At 44.4% G+C, this 16,784-nt stretch overlaps 1 protein-coding gene across 1 annotated transcript in view; it reads right to left on the bottom strand.

Moving 5' to 3' along the window:
- LOC139752972 (uncharacterized) overlaps positions 1 to 15,082 on the bottom strand; it is a 33,221-nt gene extending 18,139 nt beyond the window's left edge. Inside the window, exons 1-3 of the mRNA XM_071669124.1 lie at positions 14,977 to 15,082; positions 12,025 to 12,253; positions 10,106 to 10,239 (exon numbers count right to left, since the gene is read on the bottom strand). Coding sequence (XP_071525225.1) covers positions 10,106 to 10,239; positions 12,025 to 12,184 — 294 coding nt within the window. The 5' untranslated portion in view covers positions 12,185 to 12,253; positions 14,977 to 15,082. The remainder of the gene's footprint in view (positions 1 to 10,105; positions 10,240 to 12,024; positions 12,254 to 14,976) is intronic.
- Between the last annotated feature and the right edge of the window lie 1,702 nt (positions 15,083 to 16,784).

The raw sequence follows: 16,784 nt of genomic DNA, 5'->3' as shown, positions 1-16,784 counted from the left end.
CAACTATAACCATCAGTACCAGGTACCTAACCTGCCACAACAACAACCATCAGTACCAAGTACCTCATCTGCCACAACAACAACAACAACCATCAGTGCCAAGTACCTCACCTACCACAACAGCAGTCATCAGTACCAGGAACCTCTTCTGCCTCAACCGTAACCATCAGTACCAGGTACTTTCACCTACGAAAACAACCTTCATTCCCAAGTAGCTCACCTGCCACAACAACATTCTCTACAGGACAAAAACTCAGTACCAAGTAAATCATCTGCCAAAAGAAACAACCGCTATTATCAGGTAATTGCTATAATAACACCCGACAGTGCCACGTACACCTGCAAGTGTAAGACGCATTTCGCCACTGTATCGGGCACTGAAAACAACAAAACAACGTAAACCAGCATTAAAACATATTGCACTCCAGCATTTACGAAGAGAGGTGTCACCCTAGCGTGGTTCACCTGTACGATTAGAGGTATCACCCTAGCTTGGTTTACCTGTAGGAAGAGAGGTTTCACCTTAGCGTGGTTCACCTGTACGAAGAGAGGTGTCACCCTAGCATGGTGCACCTGTACGAAGAGGTGTCACTCTAGCATGGTTCACCTGTAGGGAGGTATCACCTTAGCATGGTTCACCTGTATGGAGAAGTGTCACCCTAGCATGGTTCACCTGTAGGGAGGTGTCACCTTAGCATGGTTCACCTGTACGAAGAGAGGTGTTACCCTAGCGTGGTTCACCTATACGAAGAGAGGCGTCACCCTAGCGTGGCTCACCTGTACGAAGAGAGGTGTCACCCTAGCATGCTTCACCTGTACGAAGAGAGGTGTCACCCTAGCGTGGCTCACCTGTACGAAGAGAGGTGTCACCCTAGCATGTTTCAACTGTACAAACAGAGGTGTCACCCTAGCGTGGCTCACCTGTACGAAGAGAGGTGTCACCCTAGCGTGGCTCACCTGTACGAAGAGAGGGTCACCCTAGCATGTTTCAACTGTACGAAGAGAGGTGTCACCCTAGCATGGTGCACCTTTACGAAGAGAGGTGTCACCCTAGCATGGTTCACCTGTACGAAGAGAGGTGTCACCCTAGCATGTTTCACCTGTACGAAGAGAGGTGTCACCTTAGCATGGTTCACCTGTACGAAGAGAGGTGTCACCCTAGCATGGTTCACCTGTACGAAGAGAGGTGTCACCCTAGCATGGTGCACCTTTACGAAGAGAGGTGTCACCCTAGCATGATTCACTTGTACGAAGAGAGGTGTCACCCTAGCATGTTTCACCTGTACGAAGAGAGGTGTCACCCTAGCATGGTTCACCTGTACGAAGAGAGGTGTCACCCTAGCATGGTTCACCTGTAGGGAGGTGTCACCTTAGCATGGTTCACCTGTACGAAGAGAGGTGTCACCCTAGCATGGTTCACCTGTACGAAGAGAGGTGTCACCCTAGCGTGGCTCACCTGTACGAAAAGAGGTGTCACCCTAGCATGGTGCACCTTTACGAAGAGAGGTGTCACCCTAGCATGTTTCACCTGTACGAAGAGAGGTGTCACCCTAGCATGGCTCACCTGTACGAAGAGAGGTGTCACCCTAGCATGGTTCACCAGTACGAAGAGAGGTGTCACCCTAGCATGGTTCACCTGTACGAAGAGAGGTGTCACCCTAGCGTGGCTCACCTGTACGAAGAGAGATGTCACCCTAGCATGTTTCAACTGTACGAAGAGGTGTCACCCTAGCGTGGTTCACCTGTACGGAGAGAGGGTCACCCTAGCATGTTTCACCTGTATGGAGAAGTGTCACCCTAGCATGGTTCACCTGTGCGAAGAGAGGTGTCACCCTAGCATGGTTCACCTGTACGAAGAGAGGTGTCACCCTAGCATGGTTCACCTGTACGAAGAGAGGTGTTACCCTTGCATGGTTCACCTGTACGAAGAGAGGTTTCACCCGAGCATGGTTCACCTGTACGAAGAGGTGTCACTCTAGCATGGTTCACCTGTACGAAGAGAGGTGTCACCCGAGCATGGTTCATCTGTACGAAGAGGTGTCACTCTAGCATGGTTCACCTGTAGTGAGGTATCACCTTAGCATGGTTCACCTGTACGAAGAGAGGTGTTACTCTAGCGTGGTTCACCTGTACGAAGCGAGGCGTCACCCTAGCGTGGCTCACCTTTACGAAGAGAGGTGTCACCCTAGCATGCTTCACCTGTACGAAGAGAGGTGTCACCCTAGCATGGTTCACCTGTACGAAGAGAGGGTCACCCTAGCATGTTTCAACTGTACGAAGAGAGGTGTCACACTAGCATGGTGCACCTTTACGAAGAGAGGTGTCACCCTAGCATGGTTCACCTGTACGAAGAGAGGTGTCACCCTAGCATGTTTCACCTGTACGAAGAGAGGTGTCACCCTAGCATGGTTCACCTGTGGGGAGGTGTCACCTTAGCATGGTTCACCTGTACGAAGAGAGGTGTCACCCTAGCATGGTTCATCTGTACGAAGAGAGGTGTCACCCTAGCATGGTGCACCTTTACGAAGAGAGGTGTCACCCTAGCATGGTTCACCTGTACGAAGAGAGGTGTCACCCTAGCGTGGCTCACCTGTAAGAAGAGAGGTGTCACCCTAGCATGGTTCAACTGTACGAAGAGAGGTGTCACCCTAGCGTGGCTCACCTGTACGAAGAGAGGTGTCACCCTAGCATGTTTCAACTGTACGAAGAGAGGTGTCACCCTAGCATGGTGCACCTTTACGAAGATAGGTGTCACCCTAGCATGGTTCACCTGTACGAAGAGAGGTGTCACCCTAGCATGGTGCACCTTTACGAAGATAGGTGTCACCCTAGCATGGTTCACCTTGGCGAAGAAAAGTGTCACCCTAGCATGGTTCACCTGTACGAAGAGAGGTGTCACCCTAGCATGTTTCACCTGTACGAAGAGAGGTGTCACCCTAGCATGGTTCACCTTGGCGAAGAAAGGTGTCACCCTAGCATGCTTCACCTGTACGGAGGGAGGTGTCACCCTAGCATGGTTCACCTGTACGAAGAGAGGTGTCACCCTAGCGTGGTTCACCTGTACGAAGAGAGTGTCACCCTAGCATGGTTCACCTGTACGAAGAGAGGTGTCACCCTAGCATGGTGCATCTCTAAGAAGGGAGGTGTCACCAAGCATGGTGCATCTGTAAGAAGAGAGGTGTCACCCCAGCATGGTGCATCTGTAAGAAGGAAGGTGTCACCCCAGCATGGTGCATCTGTGAGGAGGAAGGTGTCACCCAGCATGGTGCATCTGTAAGAAGGGAGGTGTCACCCAGCATGGTGCATCTCTAAGAAGGGAGGTGTCACCCCCGCATGGTGCATCTGGAAGAAGAGAGGTGTCACCCAGCATGGTGCATCTGTAAGAAGAGAGTTGTCACCCAGAATGGTGCATCTCTAAGAAGGGAGGTGTCACCCCAGCATGGTGCATCTGTAAGAAGGAAGGTTTCACCCAGCATGGTGCATCTGTAAGAAGGAAGGTGTCACCCCAGCATGGTGCATCTGTAAGAAGGAAGGTGTCACCCCAGCATGGTGCATCTGTAAGAAGGAAGGTGTCACCCAGCATGATGCATCTGTAAGAAGGGAGGTGTCACCCCCGCTTGGTGCATCTGGAAGAAGAGAGGTGTCACCCAGCATGGTGCTTCTGTAAGAAGAGAGTTGTCACCCAGGATGGTGCATCTCTAAGAAGGGAGGTGTCACCCAGCATGGTGCATCTCTAAGAAGGGAGGTGTCACCAAGCATGGTGCATCTGTAAGAAGAGAGGTGTCACCCCAGCATGGTGCATCTGTAGGAAGGAAGGTGTCACCCCAGCATGGTGCATCTGTGAGGAGGAAGGTGTCACCCAGCATGGTGCATCTGTAAGAAGGGAGGTGTCACCCCCGCATGGTGCATCTGGAAGAAGAGAGGTGTCACCCAGCATGGTGCATCTGTAAGAAGAGAGTTGTCACCCAGGATGGTGCATCTCTAAGAAGGGAGGTGTCACCCAGCATGGTGCATCTCTAAGAAGGGAGGTGTCACCCAGCATGGTGCATCTGTAAGAAGAGAGGTGTCACCCCAGCATGGTGCATCTGTAAGAAGAGAGGTGTCACCCAGCATGGTGCATCTGTAAGAAGAGAGGTGTCACCCCAGCATGGTGCATCTGTAAGAAGGGTGTCACCCAGCATGGTGCATCTGTAAGAAGGAAGGTGTCACCCCAGCATGGTGCATCTGTAAGAAGGAAGGTGTCACCCAGCATGGTGCTTCTGTAAGAAGGGAGGTGTCACCCAGCATGGTGCATCTGTAAGAAGGGAGGTGTCACCCAGCATGGTGCATCTGTAAGAAGGGAGGTGTCACCCAGCATGGTGCATCTGTAAGAAGGGAGGTGTCACCCAGCATGGTGCATCTGTAAGAAGAGAGGTGTCACCCCAGCATGGTGCATCTGTATGAAGGGAGGTGTCACCCAGCATGGTGCATCTGTAAGAAGGGAGGTGTCACCCAGCATGGTGCATCTGTAAGAAGGGAGGTGTCCCTCCATCATGGTGCATCTGTAAGAAGGAAGGTGTCACCCCAGCATGGTGCATCTGTAAGAAGGAAGGTGTCACCGCATGGTGCATCTGTGAGAAGGGAGGTGTCACCCAGCATGGTGCATCTGTAAGAAGGGAGGTGTCACCCCAGCATGGTGCATCTGTAAGAAGAGAGGTGTCACCCAGCATGGTGCATCTGTAAGAAGGGAGGTGTCACCCCAGCATGGTGCATCTGTAAGAAGGAAGGAGTCACCCCAGCTTGGTGCATCTGTATGAAGGGAGATGTCACCCAGCATGGTGCATCTGTATGAAGGGAGGTGTCACCCAGCATGGTGCATCTGTAAGAAGGGAGGTGTCACCCAGCATGGTGCATCTGTAAGAAGGGAGGTGTCACCCAGCATGATGCATCTGTAAGAAGAGAGGTGTCACCTCAGCATGGTGCATCTGTAAGAAGGGAGGTGTCACCCAGCGTGGTGCATCTGTAAGAAGAGAGGTGTCACCCCAGCATGGTGCATCTGTAAGAAGAGAGGTGTCACCCCAGCATGGTGCATCTGTAAGAAGGGAGGTGTCACCCAGCGTGGTGCATCTGTAAGAAGAGATGTGTCACCCCAGCATGGTGCATCTGTAAGAAGAGAGGTGTCACCCAGCATGGTGCATCTGTAAGAAGAGAAATGTCACCCCAGCATTGTGCATCTGTAAGAAGAGAGGTGTCACCCAGCATGGTGCATCTGTAAGAAGAGAAATGTCACCCCAGCATTGTGCATCTGTAAGAAGGGAGGTGTCACCCAGCATGGTGCATCTGTAAGAAGAGAAATGTCACCCCAGCATGGTGCACCTGTAAGAAGGGAGGTGTCATCCAGCATGGTGCATCTGTAAGAAGAGAAATGTCACCCCAGCATGGTGCACCTGTAAGAAGGGAGGTGTCACCCAGCATGGTGCATCTGTAAGAAGAGAAATGTCACCCCAGCATGGTGCACCTGTAAGAAGGGAGGTGTCAACCAAGTATGGTGCATCTATAAGAAGAGAGGTGTCCCCCCAGCATGGTGCACACCTATAACAAGAGACTGTACCCCAGCACGGTACACTTTTAGCAAGAGAGACTGTATCGAAGCATGTTACACTTGTAAGAAGAGAAACTTTACCCCAGTATGGTGCACCTGTAAGAAGAGAGACTGTACCTCACAACATGGTGCATTTGTAAGAAGAAAGACTCTACCCCAGCTTGGTACACTTGTAACAAGAGAGACTGTACCCCGGCAAGGTACACTTGTAACAAGAGAGCTTGTTCCCCCAAGCATGGTGCACCTGTAACTGAGACATTGTACCCCCAAGCATGGTGCACCTGTAACAAGAAAGACTGTACCCCAGCAAGGTACACCTGTAAATAGATAATATACACCAGTATGGTACACCTGTAACAAGAGATAATATACCCCAGCATGGTACTAATTCTTCAAATATATAAGACAAAGGAAGACAATAAAAGAAATAATTGGACCTTTACGAAACGAGCATTATACACTACTGACGACAAGGAAATGGTTACCATACTGAGTTATTCTTTTATCTCCGAATTTACAACTGAAGAAGCATCTCGAATACCACAACCAATGAAAATGATTTAATGATATGATGAAGTAGAGAACTCTCAAGTACTTAAATACCTGGACCAATGTTTTAATGATATGATGAAGTAGAGAACTCAAGTACTTAAATACCTGGACCAATGTTTTAATGATATGATGAAGTAGAGAACTCTCAGGTACTTAAATACCTGGACCAATGTTTTAATGATATGATGAAGAAGATTTAGAGAACTCCCAAGTACTTAAATACCTGGACCAATGTTTTAATGATATGATGATGAAGATTTAGAGAACTCCCAAGTACTTGAATACCTGGACAAATGTTTTAATGATATGATGAAGATGATTTAGAGAACTCAAGTACTTAAATACCTGGACCAATGTTTTAATGATATGATGAAGTAGAGAACTCTCAGGTACTTAAATGCCTGGACCAATGTTTTAATGATATGATGAAGAAGATTTAGAGAACTCTCAAGTACTTAAATACCTGGACCAATGTTTTAATGATATGATGAAGTAGAGAACTCTCAGGTACTTAAATACCTGGACCAATGTTTTAATGATATGATGAAGATGATTTAGAGAACTCTCAAGTACTTAAATACCTGGACCAATGTTTTAATGATATGATGAAGTAGAGAACTCTCAAGTACTTCAATACCTGGACCAATGTTTTAATGATATGATGAAGTAGAGAACTCTCAAGTACTTCAATACCTGGACCAATGTTTTAATGATATGATGAAGTAGAGAACTCTCAAGTACTTCAATACCTGGACCAATGTTTTAATGATATGATAAAGTAGAGAACTCTCAAGTACTTCAATACCTGCACCAATGTTTTAATGATATGATGAAGTAGAGAACTCTCAAGTACTTCAATACCTGGACCAATGTTTTAATGATATGATGAAGTAGAGAACTCTCAAGTACTTCAATACCTGGACCAATGTTTTAATGATATGATAAAGTAGAGAACTCTCAAGTACTTCAATACCTGGACCAATGTTTTAATGATATGATGAAGTAGAGAACTCTCAAGTACTTCAATACCTGGACCAATGTTTTAATGATATGATGAAGTAGAGAACTCTCAAGTACTTAAATACCTGGACCAATGTTTTAATGATATGATGAAGTAGAGAACTCTCAAGTACTTCAATACCTGGACTAATGTTTTAATGATATGGTGAAGTAGAGAACTCTCAAGTACTTCAATACCTGGACCAATGTTTTAATGATATGATGAGGTAGAGAACTCTCAAGTACTTCAATACCTGGACCAATGTTTTAATGATATGATGAAGTAGATAACTCTCAAGTACTTCAATACCTGGACCAATGTTTTAATGATATGATGAAGTAGAGAACTCTCAAGTACTTCAATACCTGGACCAATGTTTTAATGATATGATGAAGTAGAGAACTCTCAAGTACTTCAGTACCTGGACCAATGTTTTAATGATATGATGAAGTAGAGAACTCTCAAGTACTTAAATACCTGGACCAATGTTTTAATGATATGATGAAGTAGAGAACTCTCAAGTACTTCAATACCTGGACCAATGTTTTAATGATATGATGAAGATTTAGAGAACTCTCAAGTACTTAAATACCTGGACCAATGTTTTAATGATATGATGAAGAATATTTAGAGAACTCTCAAGTACTTAATTACCTGGACCAATGTTTTAATGATATGATGAAGTAGAGAACTCTCATGTACTTAAATACCTGGACCAATGTTTTAATGATATGATGAAGTAGAGAACTCTCAAGTACTTCAATACCTGGACCAATGTTTTAATGATATGATGAAGTAGAGAACTCTCAAGTACTTAAATACCTGGACCAATGTTTTAATGATATGATGAAGTAGAGAACTCAAGTACTTCAACACCTGGACCAATGTTTTAATGATATGATGAAGTAGAGAACTCTCAAGTACTTCAATACCTGGACCAATGTTTTAATGATATGATGAAGTAGAGAACTCTCAAGTACTTCAATACCTGGACCAATGTTTTAATGATATGATGAAGTAGAGAACTCTCAAGTACTTCAATACCTGGACCAATGTTTTAATGATATGATGAAGTAGAGAACTCTCAAGTACTTCAATACCTGGACCAATGTTTTAATGATATGATGAAGTAGAGAACTCTCAAGTACTTCAATACCTGGACCAATGTTTTAATGATATGATGAAGTAGAGAACTCTCAAGTACTTCAATACCTGGACCAATGTTTTAATGATATGATGAAGTAGAGAACTCTCAAGTACTTCAATACCTGGACCAATGTTTTAATGATATGATGAAGTAGAGAACTCTCAAGTACTTCAATACCTGGACCAATGTTTTAATGATATGATGAAGTAGAGAACTCTCAAGTACTTCAATAACTGGACCCATTAAACAAATCCAATGGCCCAGATAACTTAGTTGTCAGGAGACAGCTGATATACCCCATAACAAAATATTCAACTCATCTCTTTCGGATCGTCAGGTGCTAAGTTGAAACTAGCAAATGTTACTGCTATATATAAGACAGGAGACCAAAAGTGTGCCTTGAACTACCTCCCAATTAGCCTTACATCAGCGTTAGGCAAAATGATGGAAAAATTATTTGAGATTAAATTGTCACGTTTCTAGATCACAGATTCAAATTGGACAACCAGCACGGTTTCCGCAATAGAAGACCCTGCCTGACAAATTTGTTGGAATTTTTTAATGTTATCTATCAAAATTGTGACGAAAAAGTACCATCTAATTTAGTTTATTTAGATTTCCAAAAGGCTTTCAATAAAGTACCTCACAAGAGAGTTTTATATAAACTCACAGCACATGGAATTGGTGAAGAACTCTGTACATGGATCAGAGACTGGCTAACCGGAGAAAAGCAACATCAAACAGCGAAGCCTCAGGCTGGCTACGCGTAACGAGTGGTGTGCCACAGGGGTCGCTTCTAGGTCCAATTCTTTTCGTAATGTATGTTAATGGCCTAGAATTCGGTCTCATATCTAAGATCTCCAAATTTGCTGACGATACTAAACTAGGAGGCAGAGCTGTAAACAGGCGGGACTGCGAAATGACTCAAAGAGATCTTAATTTATTACCAGAGTGGTCAGACAGATGGCAAATAAAGTTTAATGTAGACAAGTGTAACGTTATGCACTTTGGAGACAAGAATATTCGTTACGACTACAAACTATTTGGAAACTCCCTAACTAAAGTAAATGAAGAAAAGAACATCGGAGTTGTCATTAACAACAATCTGAAGTACAGTAAACAGTGTCAAGCAGTAAGTAAACCAAATGTTGGGTTTCCTAGCCAGGAACACAAGACACCAGAAACTATTCTGACACTTCATAATTCTCTAGTAAGGCCACATCTTGAATATGCAGTCCAGCTTTGGCCCCCAAACTAGAAACAAAGGACGAGGAAAAATTAGAGCAAGTACAAAGACGTGCGACAAACTTGATCATGTCCCTTAGAATTCTGGCATACGAAGAGAGGCAAAACGATTGGATCTCTACTCCCTTAAAAACGTAGACTTCGCGGCAACTTAATCCAATTGTTGAAAATTCTGAACACTTTGATATCGTAAATCACGATCATCTTTACGAAATACAAGAAAATATACCGTTACCAGGACAAAAGGAATATAACACAAAGCTAAAAGATGTAGTATGGACTTCGAAAAAAGCTTTTGCTATGCATGTGTTGAGCACCGGGATAGTCAGACGTAGTGAATACTCGACTATAAATACCTTCAAAAGTCGTTTAGACAAATATTTTATAAATTTAGATATACTCTGAGAACAACGCCAGATATAAACGACAGCGGGAACGGGGACGCTAGAAGGTTAATGTGCAGCAGCTGCTGAGCTGAATTGTATTTCATTTTTTTCAAGTAAAATAATTCTATTTTAAAGACAAGACAGTCGTGGGCCAATCAGGCCTCCTGTTGTCATGTAAACTCGTGTAAACATACCTGGTGGATGTTATGAAGGAAACCTTTACGCATGATGTTGACAACACTGTTCTTGATCCTCAGACTTGCAACCATCCTGTCCCTCAGGAACTGGTGAGGAATCTCCGGCACGGAACAGCCAATGATACCAATACCTGGGGAGAGAAGCAGAGGTGACACACTGAGGAATCTTGGGTTCTCCCTTCACCTGTAACGGCTCGGTGTCTTGAGCTCCAGCTATGTTTACTTGGGTTCTCCCTTCACATGCGACGGCTCGTTGTCCTGGGCTTCAGCTGTTTACTTGGGTTCTTCCATCATATGTGACGGCTCAGTGACTTGGGCTTCAGCTATGTTTACATGGGTTTCCCCTTCACCTGTGACAGCTCAGTGTCCTGGGCTCCAGCTATGTTTACTTGGGTTCTCCCTTCACATGCAACGGCTCGTTGTCCTGGGCTTCAGCTGTTTACTTGGGTTCCTCCTTCATATGTGACGGCTCGGTGACCTGGGCTCCAGCTATGTTTACTTGGGTTCTCCCTTCACCTGTGACAGCTCAGTGTCCTGGGCTCCAGCTATGTTTACTTGGGTTCTCCCTTCACCTCTGACGGCTAGGTGACCTGGGCTCCAGCTATGTTTATTTGGGTTCTTCCTTCACCTATGACGGCTCGGTGACCTGGGCTCCAGTTATGTTTACTTGGGTTCTTCCATCATATGTGACGGCTCAGTGACCTGGGCTTCAGCTATGTTTACATGGGTTCCCCCTTCACCTGTGACAGCTCAGTGTCCTGGGGTCCAGCTATGTTTACTTGGGTTCTCCCTTCACCTCTGACGGTTCGGTGACCTGGGCTCCAGCTATGTTTACTTGGGTTCTTCCTTCACCTATGACGGCTCGGTGACCTGGGCTCCAGTTATGTTTACTTGGGTTCTTCCATCATATGTGACGGCTCAGTGACCTGGACTTCAGCTATGTTTACATGGGTTCCCCCTTCACCTGTGACGGCTCGGTGACCTGGGCTCCAGTAATGTTTACTTGTGAGACAGAGATTACAATGTGTGGTAAAGAAGGTGAATTTTCAACCAGGAATGAGACCATTTATTGATAATAGAAAAAGAAAAATGTCTCAGAGAACCTTATCGAAATTGGTTGAGGTCAGTGCTGACGTGTGAGAGGATTGTCTTCTGGGACCATCGACCTTTCTTGTCTGAGCACAAGGATGAGACTCTTATCTTAATGATTGCAAGATCATGAGGAAAGTGACATCAACTTACAAATGATTTCTACAACTTTCAGAGATGGTGTGATGAAATGGGACATAGCAAACGAAAGTCATTCTATGAATATTTGCTTTAATAATCTATTAGTGAGAGGAATTTACGAATTGACATGGTGCCCAAGGTGTCGGCAGAGCCCTGTATTAGACGATAGTCAAGGAAACCAACTGTAAACATGTGACAACGGATGAATAAATGTTAAAAGCTGCGCACATTATATATTCGGCCAGACTGCAAGATAATTCAAAGAAACATCGAAAAAAACACAGTGAATTAACAGAGAAGATCCAGAGGAGGGAAACAAAGTTGGTACCAAAATTCAAAGAACTGAGTTATTAGGAAAAACTGGAAGCCTTAAATGTGGCCATCACAAGGGAAGAGAGAATAGTGAGGGGTAACACCATCATCAACTTGAAGCTTTTCAACTTGACGTAAATAAGTGCAAGAGAAGAGCAGCCAGAAGCAAATAAGTTGAATGGAATATAGTGCATGAGGACATTAAACACTTAAATGATGTTAAAGATGGAACCCCAAAAGTGTTCAACTCCCTTCCTGTATTATACACATAACTTGCACGTGAAGGACAAAAGACAGTATGTATGTATTGCCATATATGTACGCAATCAGTCATTACCAGTTAAGATTTGCCAATAGTTTGGTGGAGTCCTTACCTACGAAGGTGGAGAAGGAGGCGAGGAACCTGTAATTGTCCAATGGGGGTGAGGCGTCCAAGGTCACTGTGCCGCTGTGCCATATGTCCAGAGCGGCTGAAGGTACCGTCAGCCACTCCTGCAGGAAGTCCTGCGTCACCTGTAGCCTGCCTGCGTTCATTATACGCACGTAAGTGCTCACTACACTCCTTCTCCGGAATGGGAAAAGTGCGTCTGTTAGCAGAACATCCTGGTGGAGAGGGAAGAGTGCATACGTTACAAGAACACTTTGATAGGGAAGAGTACATAAGTTACAAGAACACTTTGATAGAGAGGGAAGAGTACGTACGTTACAAGGACACTTTGATAGGGAAGAGTACGTACGTTACAAGGACACTTTGATAGGGAAGAGTACATAAGTTACAAGAACACTTTGATAGAGAGGGAAGAGTACATAAGTTACAAGAACACTTTGATAGAGAGGGAGGAGTACGTACGTTACAAGGACACTTTGATAGGGAAGAGTACATAAGTTACAAGAACACTTTGATAGAGAGGGAAGAGTACATAAGTTATAAGAACACTTTGAAAGAGAGGGAAGAGTACGTACGTTACAAGGACACTGATAGGGAAGAGTACATAAGTTACAAGAACACTTTGATAGAGAGGGAAGAGTACGTACGTTACAAGGACACTTTGATAGGGAAGAGTACATAAGTTACAAGAACACTTTGATAGAGAGGGAAGAGTACATAAGTTACAAGAACACTTTGATAGAGAGGGAGGAGTACGTACGTTACAAGGACACTTTGATAGGGAAGAGTACATAAGTTACAAGAACACTTTGATAGAGAGGGAAGAGTACGTACGTTATAAGGACACTTTGATAGGACACTTTGATAGGAGAGGGAAGAGTACATACGTTACAAGGACACTTTGATAGGGAAGAGTACATAAGTTACAAGAACACTTTGATAGAGAGGGAAGAGTACATACGTTACAAGGACACTTTGATAGGGAAGAGTACATAAGTTACAAGAACACTTTGATAGAGAGGGAAGAGTACGTACGTTACAAGGACACTTTGATAGAGAGGGAAGAGTACGTACGTTACAAGGACACTTTGATAGGGAAGAGTACATAAGTTACAAGAACACTTTGATAGAGAGGGAAGAGTACGTACGTTACAAGGACACTTTGATAGAGAGGGAAGAGTACGTACGTTACAAGACACTTTGATAGAGAGGGAAGGAGTACGTACGTTACAAGGACACTTTGATAGAGAGGGAAGAGTACGTACGTTACAAGGGACACTTTGATAGAGAGGGGAAGAGTACAGTACGTTACAAGGACACTTTGATAGAGAGGGAAGAGTACATAAGTTACAAGAACACTTTGATAGAGAGGGAAGAGTACGTACGTTACAAGGACACTGATAGAGAGGGAAGAGTACGTACGTTACAAGGACACTTTGATAGGGAAGAGTACATAAGTTACAAGAACACTTTGATAGAGAGGGAAGAGTACGTACGTTACAAGGACACTTTGATAGGGAGATGGAGAAGTACTTGATGGGCGTTACAAGGACACTTTGATAGAGAGGGAAGAGTACGTACGTTACAAGGACACTTTGATAGGGAAGAGTACATAAGTTACAAGAACACTTTGATAGAGAGGGAAGAGTACGTACGTTACAAGGACACTCTGATAGAGAGGGAAGAGTACGTACGTTACAAGGACACTTTGATAGAGAGGGAAGAGTACGTACGTTAAGGGCGCTTTGATAGAGGAAAGTAGTACGTTACAAGGTGCTTTGATAGAGAGGGAAGAGTACGTACGTTACAAGGACACTTGATATAGAGGGAAGATACGTACGTTACAAGGCCTTTGATAGAGAGGGAAGAGTACGTACGTTACAAGGACACTTTGATAGAGAGGGAAGAGTACGTACGTTACAAGGACACTTTGATAGAGAGGGAAGAGTACGTACGTTACAAGGACACTTTGATAGAGAGGGAAGAGTACGTACGTTACAAGGACACTTTGATAGAGAGGGAAGAGTACGTACGTTACAAGGACACTTTGATAGAGGAAGAGTACGTACGTTACAAGGACACTTGGATAGGGAGGGAAGAGTACGTACGTTACAAGGACACTTTGATAGGGAGGGAAGAGTACGTACGTTACAAGGACACTTTGATAGAGAGGGAAGAGTACGTACGTTACAAGGACACTTTAATAGAGAAGGAAGAGTACGTACGTTACAAGGACACTTTGATAGGGAGGGAAGAGTACGTACGTTACAAGGACACTTTGATAGGGAGGGAAGAGTACGTACGTTACAAGGACACTTTGATAGGGAGGGAAGAGTACGTACGTTACAAGGACACTTTGATAGGGAGGGAAGAGTACGTACGTTACAAGGACACTTTGATAGAGAGGGAAGAGTACGTACGTTACAAGGACACTTTGATAGAGAGGGAAGAGTACGTACGTTACAAGGACACTTTGTTAGAGAGGGAAGAGTACGTACGTTACAAGGACACTTTGATAGGGAAGAGTACGTACGTTACAAGGACACTTTGATAGAGAGGGAAGAGTACGTACGTTATAAGGACACTTTGATAGGGAGGGAAGAGTACGTACGTTACAAGGACACTTTGATAGGGAGGGAAGAGTACGTACGTTACAAGGACACTTTGATAGAGAGGGAAGAGTACGTACGTTACAAGGACACTTTGATAGAGGGAAGAGTACGTACGTTACAAGGACACTTTGATAGGGAGGGAAGAGGGCGTACATTACAAGGACACTGATAGAGAGGGTAGAGAATAATCTGTTCCATAACGCCCTGGGAAGGGGACAAGAGTACGTTTTTCACTAAGAGAGTTAACAGGAGACTAAATTCCTCACCAGGAAAACTATGATAAGAGGAAAGAATGCATTCTGGTGGAAAGGGAAGACGTTTCTCACCAGGATAGTCTGGTGGAAAGGGCGAAAACGTTCTTCAGCAGTATAACTTGGTGGAGAGAGGAGGGTGCGTCTTAACCAAGACAGCCTGGTGGAGAGAAAAAGATTTTTTTCTTTTATCCGGATAACCTGGTAGAGAGAGGAGTGCGTTCTTAACCAAGAAAGTCCGTCAGAGAGAGGAGTGCGTTCTTTACCAAGAAAGTCCGTCGGAGAGAGGAGTGCGTTCTTAACCAAGAAAGTCCGTCGGAGAGAGGAGTGCGTTCTTAACCAAGAAAGTCCGTCAGAGAGAGGAGTGCGTTCTTAACCAAGAAAGTCCGTCGGAGAGAGGAGTGCGTTCTTAACCAAGAAAGTCCGTCGGAGAGAGGAGTGCGTTCTTAACCAAGAAAGTCCGTCGGAGAGAGGAGTGCGTTCTTAACCAAGAAAGTCCGTCGGAGAGAGGAGTGCGTTCTTAACCAAGAAAGTCCGTCAGAGAGAGGAGTGCGTTCTTAACCAAGAAAGTCCGTCAGAGAGAGGAGTGCGTTCTTTACCAAGAAAGTCTGCCGGAGAGGGAAGAGTGCGTTCTTCACCAAGACAGTTTGTCGGAGAGGGAAGAGTGCGTTCTTCACCAAGCCAGTCTGTTAGAGAGGGAAGAGTGTTTTTTCACGAAGACTGTCTGTGGAAGAGAGGAGTGTGTTCTTCACCAAGGCAGTCTGTCGGAGAGGGAAGAGTGCTTTCTTCACCAGGACAGTCTGTCAGAGAGAGAAGAGTGTGTTCTTCACCAAGATAGTCTGTCGAGGAGGGAAGAGTGCGTTCTTCAGCAAGACAGTCTATCGGAGAGGGAAGAGTGTGTTCTTGACCAAGACAGTGTGTCGGAGAGGGAAGAGTGTGTTCTTCAGCAAGAGAGCCTGGTGAAGTAATTTTATAGGTACACACACTTGGTGAAGGTTGGGTTGGAGAGGGTCCATCACCTCTCACAGGGGTTCTTGTTGGCCACAATGATGATTATAATAAAGATAGGGCAGCTGTGTCAGAGACCAGTATCACCTTACAGAAACGAATTGTTAGCACTAAGATAACCTCGTATGTTACACCATTATCATCTTACAAAAACTTAATTTCATGAGAAAACGAGATGTAATCATTAAGATAACCTGTGTTGCACCATTAACATCTTCCAGAAGCTTATCTCCCTATGAGAACGAGAAGTTATCATAAAGATAACCTCCTATGTTACCCCATTATCATCTTCCAGAAGCTTATCTCTGTGAGAACGAGATGTAATAATTAAGATAACTCCTATGTTACCCCATTATCATCTTCCAGAAGCTTATCTCTGTGAGAACGAGATGTTATAATTAAGATAACTCCTATGTTACCCCATTATCATCTTCCAGAAGCTTATCTCTGTGAGAACGAGATGTAATGATTAAGATAACTCCTATGTTACCCCATTATCATCTTCCAGAAGCTTATCTCTGTGAGAACGAGATGTAATAATTAAGATAACTCCTATGTTACCCCATTATCATCTTCCAGAAGCTTATCTCCGTGAGAACGAGATGTTATAATTAAGATAACTCCTATGTTACCCCATTATCATCTTCCAGAAGCTTATCTCTGTGAGAACGAGATGTAATAATTAAGATAACTCCTATGTTACCCCATTATCATCTTCCAGAAGCTTATCTCTGTGAGAACGAGATGTAATAATTAAGATAACTCCTATGTTACCCCATTATCATCTTCCAGAAGCTTATCTCTGTGAGAACGAGATGTTATAATTAAGATAACTCCTATGTTACCCCATTATCATCTTCCAGAAGCTTATCTCT

The sequence above is a fragment of the Panulirus ornatus genome, chromosome 13 (genome assembly GCF_036320965.1).
Source record: "Panulirus ornatus isolate Po-2019 chromosome 13, ASM3632096v1, whole genome shotgun sequence".
Lineage (NCBI taxonomy): Eukaryota > Metazoa > Arthropoda > Malacostraca > Decapoda > Palinuridae > Panulirus > Panulirus ornatus.
The sequence above is the reverse complement of the archived record's forward strand: the minus strand, read 5'-3'. Positions and strand labels throughout refer to the sequence as shown.